This window comes from Capsicum annuum, chromosome 10 (genome assembly GCF_002878395.1).
Source record: "Capsicum annuum cultivar UCD-10X-F1 chromosome 10, UCD10Xv1.1, whole genome shotgun sequence".
Lineage (NCBI taxonomy): Eukaryota > Viridiplantae > Streptophyta > Magnoliopsida > Solanales > Solanaceae > Capsicum > Capsicum annuum.
In genome coordinates, this window is record NC_061120.1 from 79,162,219 (window position 1) to 79,170,228 (window position 8,010).

The window sequence follows — 8,010 nt, forward strand, 5'->3', positions numbered from 1 at the left end:
TTTTTATCACTTTAATAAATAATTTTATTATTTTTTCTATATAGATCAAGAAAAAGTTAATTAAGTTATTCGAATGCATAACTAATATATTGTTACACTTGCAACAAATTGAAATGCTGGAATCAACAATTCTGACGAACAAGAAGATTCAGGTACCCACTTTAAATTTAAATCTTCTATAATATAGTTTTGACTAGATAGAGAAAACACATAAAAAAACAGTAAACTTAGCTCTCTACTAACAACAATAAATTCACTCCTTTACAAAATAGAAACACATTTACCAATAATAAGAAATTAACTAGATGTTCATTACTAACCTCAAAGAAGATAAGGGAACCCTTTTAGTGTAGAGATTTTATTTTTGCTAGCAGCTAAGACCTACAAAAAATATGTGTACTATAGGTTCTAACCATACAAGCAGCAATAAGGAACAAAACATGAAAATGAGATATTAACCTGTAACCGAGGTTGACTGGACATTGAAAGAAACTTAACTTATTCTGAACAATAAGTTATTACTACTGCATAATAACATGTATCTTCTCATTGTCCAAATTTTCACCATTCAACTCTTTGCCCTGCATATTCAACTTAACATTCCCCTCAAGATAGTTGTTCATCTTCTCTAATACCATGAATGAATAGATCACAATCATCAATATCATCCCCAATCGTCTCAACAAATCATCTTTCACTGTAAACATCACGATTACAAACATTTTCACCCAACCAAAAATACTTAAAAATTCATGTTCTTTCATAATAACACCTTTATCAAAATTCACTTTTACCTTTTTTTCCTGAATGATTTGGTAGAAAGATTAAATTCTTCTTAGAGACCAATTAAAACGGACTCAATTATACAGTATCTACCCTTTCTGCATATAGAATGGCTAATTATCAAGTCAGAAAATTTCTACACTAAAAGGGTAATTTATAATGTTCAAAAACTTTCAAGTCAGAAACTTTGACAATTATGCAGTATATCACAGTTAATGTCTCTTACATATGCAGTATTGTCATGGTTGGGCCATTTTGTGATTTTGGAAAGTCCGAGCAACTTAACCTGCAAGTATATTGAGCAAATGAACATACAGAAACCACAGATGTTTTGATGGAATCCCAATTCCCAGAAACTTCCTTAAAGCTAGATATCTTCTCAACTTTTTTTGTTAGAGTAATTCAACTTTTTTGAGTAACATTAATCTTTTTTAAAAAAAATTATTAATTGTGATCACAATTTAGACGGTATAAATGTATAGGAGATAACTATTTTTTGTACTTGTTGCATCTTCTTGATGCATATCAACCAATCACTTCATTGAAAAAAAAGGTCTCTACTGTCTACGACAAACACTTGAGCCAAGGGTCTTTCAGAAATAGCCTTTCTACCTCTCCAAGGTAGTGGTAAGGTCTGCGTACACTTTACCTTCCCCAGATCTCACTTGTGGGATTTTGAGATTTTACTAGGTATGTTGTTGTTGTTATTGTACTGTATGAAAAAAGCAAACTACAGAGTCACAACTGCAATATCTTTTTCTTCTTCTATTTTGAGGGGTGGGGAAGGGCAAAGGTGAGGATAACATTTTAGCATATAAAACAAGCATCAACGTTAACCATGAGTTCAAAAAAGAGGTCCTAATTAGAACCATAATAAGACACAAAGTGATGAAACATAAGAATAAGATATCACAACACATACTTCCACAACCCATTTCTTGTACCTACCGACTCTTTTTTAGCTGATAATTAACACTAGATCCCAAAAAAGTAGTTTCCTATGTATCATGTGACGTTTAAGGTTAAAAAATGCATAATTACCTGATCTGCCACTGCATATAAAATAGCAATAATACATGGTAGACAGCAACAAACAGTTGGTAACTCTTATCTAACAAATGAGCATCTATTCTGTAACAATTTTAGTCACCAGGGATATGTTCCTAAAGTCATAAGAGTCCAAAAGTAACACTCTTATATATGCTAGGTGCAACAAAATGCATGTGTAGAAATGTCGACAATGCCTGCATATAAACCCAAAGTAATATAATATCAACTACAATGGCTAGCTTGGAGTGCATGATTTATAGCAAAATTTGGAAGATTCTACGTTTTAATTCACCTCTCTTTCCTTTTTCTGTATCCTATCATACAAGAAACTGTCAAAGTAATTGTTGTCTTATCCTCGCAGTAATTGCATATAGACCATAAAAAAATATGAAATCAATACGTGAGGAAATAAGGGATACTTTACCTTTTTTATATGACCAATAGTATTGTTGTCTGTAACCTTATTGCCATGTTGATCGGTAACATGAAAAACTGTTAATGTTAAAAATAAATGACATTAGTACATATTTTCCCAACTGAGTTTCGTAAGTCTTTAGAATATTATATGCAGCTAAGGTCTGCGTACACTTTACCTTCCCCATATCTCACTTGTGGGATTTTGAGATTTTACTAGGTATGTTGTTGTTGTTATTGTACTGTACGAAAAAAGCAAACTACAGAGTTACAACTGCAATATCTATTTTTTCTTCTATTTCAAGGGGTGAGGGAGGGTAGAGGTGAGGATAACATTTTAGCATATAAAACGAGCATCAACATTAACCATGAGTTCAAGAAAGAGGTCCTAATTAGAACCATAATAAGACACAGTGATGAAACATAAGAATAAGATATCACAGCACATACTTCCACAACCCATTTCTTGCACCTACAGACTCTTTTTTAGCTGATAATTAGCACTAAATCCTAAAAAAATAGTTTCTTATGTATCATGTGACGTTTAAGGTTAAAAAATGTATAATTACCTAATCTGCCACTCATATAAAATAGCAATAATACATGGTAGACATCAACAAAAAGCAATTCCAATGAGACATACCACGGCAACACATATAACAATAAAGAACACATCGAATGCTAGAAATGTGAGACAAAGCCTGCAAAAAACCCAAATAAACATGACAAGAAAGTAAATAACAACAAATACAGAGACCAGAGATTTGCTTGGGAAAAACCAGTAAATTGAGGTGCATCATAGGTTAACAATAATGAAGAGTATCAAAAATGAAGAAGAATAACTACGTACCCAGTATATTCCCACAAAGTGGCTATGAAAACTGAATAATACAAAACTAACCAGCACTTTCTGTGGATTCTTTCTGTGAATCCAGGGGAAAATGCATGCCTTTTGTCCCGTGTTGATACATATTAGCTCTGTCACATAATCTACCAATAACATAAATCACCGCTCCAATCTTGTCATTGTAGATCTTTAAAATGCAAAATGATAACATATTTATCAGATTCCTCCAATTTTGAATCAAACTGAATGTAGAGTTTTCTTCTTTTTAAAGGTAATAAAAGGATTGAGTCCATAGAAAATGTCGATATTGAAGAAACAAGGACAAAAAAAAGACGCAATATCTATTGGTTCCTAAAGGCTCTATCTCAAAGGTGTGAAATTGAAGGTAATGCAATACTATTTTATTAATTTAAGTTACTTACATTCTATTTCTACTCGCTTTATTATTTATTAACATTTCTAACATTTTACATAACAAATTTAGGTGAAATTGACTACATACCATCAATATCGTGTATTCAAAAGTTGGAAAATGTTCCTGAATGCACTCTTTGTCATGCTATGAGATTTCAACACGAGACTCCAACATTTTGCTACGATAGTGGATTAATAAAACGTGCAAATACTGCAGTTCCAATTCAATTATGTGATTTATTCTTCTCTAAATCTAAAGTAGCAGAAGAATTTCGTAGACACATTAGAGCATATAACAGCATATTTGGATTTATATCTTTTGGTGTTAAACTTAACAATGATCTGGCATCTTCATGAAAAGAAGTTTATACATTTCGAGCAAAGGGTCAAGTATATCACAATCTCCTCTCATTACTGCCCCATGATAATAATCCATGTTATTTTCAGATGTACTTTTTTGATACAGGAAATGAGTCACACAATAGGATTTCAAAAGTCAAAGAAGCCAATTTATCTAAGAAAGTTGTCCCAATAATTAAACAAATAATGGATGGCAATCCTTATGCACAATTGTTTTGCCAGCTAAAGGATCACTCAAACTTTAAGGATTTAGAAATTTGAATTGCTTCCACTGCTAAATTAGATCAACGTGTCTACAATAAACCATCAGTAGATCAAGTCGTTGCAATTTTTATAGACGAAAAGAACCCTAATGTACCATTTGATCGAGAGATTATTGTTCATGAACATTCGGGTAATATTCATAGAGTTAAACATTATTATGGATGTTATGATCCACTTCAGTATCCTTTGCTTTTTCCAAGTGGTGAACTAGGCTAGCACCAAGGAATATGAAAACAACATAAAACAAGTAAAGGTAAGCGTGAAACTGAAGTTGCAAGCCTCAACCAGAACAACCCTACATTTGTGTCCGTTCATGAGGTGTTTCAGAATGAGAAACAAGGTAAAGTTTTAAAACAAAATCTCTTAGAATTGTGTACTTACAACTTCCATGTCAATATATTTAAAAATATTTTACAGGTGTACAACGTGGAGCTAAAAATTGTGTCTGTTGTAGAGAGTACTATTGCTATAAGTTGCAAATACGAAGTGGAGAAAACACGATAATACTATTATGTGGGCAATTGTTTCAAAAATTTATTGTTGACATGTACATCAATCTAGAAACTACTCAACTTGAATATTTTAGGTTTGAGCAATCAAATTTTAGAAGGAAAATATTGCAAGGCATAGTTGATAGTATTATGGCTGGAGAAAGCAGGGGTTCAAAAGTTGATCAAAGAATAATACTTCCTGCATCATTTTTTGGAGGTCCTAGGGACATGCGTCATAGATATATGGATGCAATGGCTTTGGTTCAATATTTTGGAAAACTAGATTTGTTTATCACAATGACATGTAATCCCGATTGGCCAGAGATCCAATAAAATTTGGTAGAAGGGCAACTTGCTCAAGACAGACCAGACTTGGCGACTAGAGTTTTCAGATCAAAGTTACAATCTTTAAAAGATCAAATCTTCAAAAAAAAAATATTTGGGCCTGTTGCAGCATATGTTTATGTGATTGAATTTCAGAAAAGAGGCCTACCGCACATTCACCTTTTGTTAATACTAGAACAAGGATACAAGATGACATCACCAGATGATTATGAAAAGTTTATTTTCGCTGAACTTCCTGATAAAGAAGAATTTCCAGATTTGCATGACTTGGTTATCAAACATATGATGCATGGTTCATGTGGAAAAAAATATCCCACAAATTCATGCATGAGAGATGGTAAGTACAAGAGTCATTATCCTCGACCATTTAGTAATAAATCAATATAAGAAAAGGATAGCTATCCTATTTACAAGAGGCAAAATGATGGAAAGAAAGAAAAGGTTCAAGGCATGACAATGAATAACCAATGGGCTGTTCCATATAATTCTTATTTACTGAGTAGATATAATTGTCATATCAATGTTGAGTCTTGTGCAGGGGTAAAAGCAATAAAGTATCTTTACAAGTATATATATAAAGGACATGATAGGTGCGTTGTTTATATCAAATCAGATGATGGAGAAAAATCTGTTGATGAAATTAAGAGTTTTCAGGATGCACGTTGGGTTGCTGCACCAGAAGCACTATGGAGAATTTATGAATTTGATCTAAGTGAAATGCAGCCTCCGGTCATCAACCTTCAACTACATCTTCCAAATAAACAAATAGGTAAACAATTAGGACTCCTTAAGCTATCTGAATTCTACATCATTACCCTTCTGATAAAATAGTCATAAAATTCAAATTGTAATAAACTATTTTTAGCTATGAATTTATCATGAAAAGAAATACATAAAATTATGTTGTATGGAATATTTTGTTAATCTTTTTAATATTGTCTTTTCACATTGTAGTGTGCTATTAGAGCAACCAAAATTTGGAAAACGTTGTTGCCTGAGAATATGCCTTCAAAACCATGCTCACCGAGTATTTTCACAAATGTCCAATAGACAACGAAGCGCGTAAATACTTATACAAGGATTTTCCAGAGTACTATGTTTGGAACGCTCAGGGTAAGATTTAGACGTAAAGAAAAACAAGATCAGTAATTGGTCGAATTACTATTAGTAAGAAATTCAACACGGCCACTCTTAATATTTGTAACTGTTCAAATATTATTTATTTACTTTTTCTACTTTAATTCACAACTAATCCAGCAAAAGGCAAAAGGTATTATTTGAGATTATTATTGAATCACGTACAAGGACTAATTTCGTTTCAATACTTGCTAACTGTTAATGAAAGGTTGTGTGACACATTCAAAGAAGCTGCAAAAGAAAGAGGTTTGCTCGAGTCAGATGACAACATTTTTGAATGCTTACGCGAAGCTGTCGTCTTCAAAATGCCATCGGCTCTTAGAAATTTATTTGCAACAATATTGGTTCATTGTAATCCGACGGATGTTAGAAAGCTATGGGATACATATTATGATAATATGTCAGAAGATTTTAAGAGAATACACAAAAATTCTCCTACTTCTGAACTTTAATGCACACTGAAAAACATAAACCATTTCTTAGAGAGCATGGGTAAGAGAATTAAAAATTCTGAAATACCTAGACTTGAACAAAGTATGGATGATGGAATTATATCAGAATGTAGAGAAATAATGGAAGAAGAGTCTATAATAGTGCCTTCAGAAGATTTGAATGCACAAACAAAGCTAAATCCCGAACAAGTGCAAGCATTTAAGATTATATTGCAAATGTTAGAATGTGGCCAATCGAGATTATTCTTTGTTGATGGACCCGGAGGAACCGGAAAAATGTTCCTATATCGTGCATTACTTTCAAATATCAGATCTATGGGCATGATAGCATTAGCGATGGCAATAAGTGGTGTAGTATCAACTCTTTTATCGAGAGGTCATACGGCTCATTCTAGATTTGAGATTCCGCTTTAGACAACTGATACAACAGTCACACGTATGTCAAAGAAGAGTGGTGGAGCTGAATTGATAAAAAAAAACCAAGATGATTATCTGGGACGAAGAGCCTATGGCTAGCCATTGGACAATTGAAACAATTGATAGGAGCTTCAGAGATATACTTGATATTGACGCACCCTTTGGTGGGAAAGAAATGGTTTTCGGAGGTGATTTTTGTCAGTTATTACCAGTAATTCCAAAATCTACAAGGACTGAAATGGTAAATGCAAGTTTGGTAAAGTCGTACTTGTGGCATCAGATGAAAAAGATTAAGTTGACAAGAAATATGAGGGCGAAAACAGATTCATCATTTAGTGAACTCTTACTACGCATAGGTAACTGGGAGGAGCCTACAATAAGAGATGATTTGGTACTACTTCCAAAACAATTAGCTATTGAAACTAAGAGTGATGGTACTGGAACAAATGCTTTAATAGAGCAAATATTTTTGGAGTTGGATAAAAATGTTGATTCTGCAAAATACATAACTGAACGTGCTATCCTAGCTAGAAAAAATGAATATGTTGATTAGCTAAATGAAATGTTAATTTCCATATTTCCTGGTAAAAGCAGAAAGTTTCTTAGTTTTGATTCTGCAGAGGATGATACCAACAACTACTATCAGGAAGATTACTTAAATACTCTAACACCAAACGGTCTACCTCCACACAGGTATCTTCTTCCATATTTAGTAATATACAATTGTATTATAGATATCAAAATTCTGTCTAATAACAACAATTAGAAATATTTCAATGCTCGAGCAATATAGGATAAAACCAAGCTACTAAAAGACTATTGAGAAAAATTAAGTGACATTCTTTTACCTAGCTGTCGAATTATTTTGCCAAGAATGGATTAGACTCCCAGTATCCGCTTCATAGCATGATGGATTCTGCTCATAGAAATAATATTGCCTTCACTAGAGAAGCCAGAATATCAATAAATTCGCTATAATTCTCAGGGACCATGATCTGAAGTGTAACAAAATAGTCATAATGAGCAAAAATTGTTA

General features: G+C 32.8%; 1 protein-coding gene across 1 annotated transcript; it reads left to right on the top strand.

Moving 5' to 3' along the window:
* The first annotated feature begins 7,041 nt into the window (after positions 1 to 7,041).
* On the top strand, positions 7,042 to 7,527 carry LOC124887748 (ATP-dependent DNA helicase PIF2-like). Its single transcript, XM_047397667.1, has one exon. It carries the CDS (start codon positions 7,042 to 7,044, stop codon positions 7,525 to 7,527), a length of 486 nt encoding a protein of 161 aa, XP_047253623.1.
* The last annotated feature ends 483 nt before the right edge of the window (positions 7,528 to 8,010 follow it).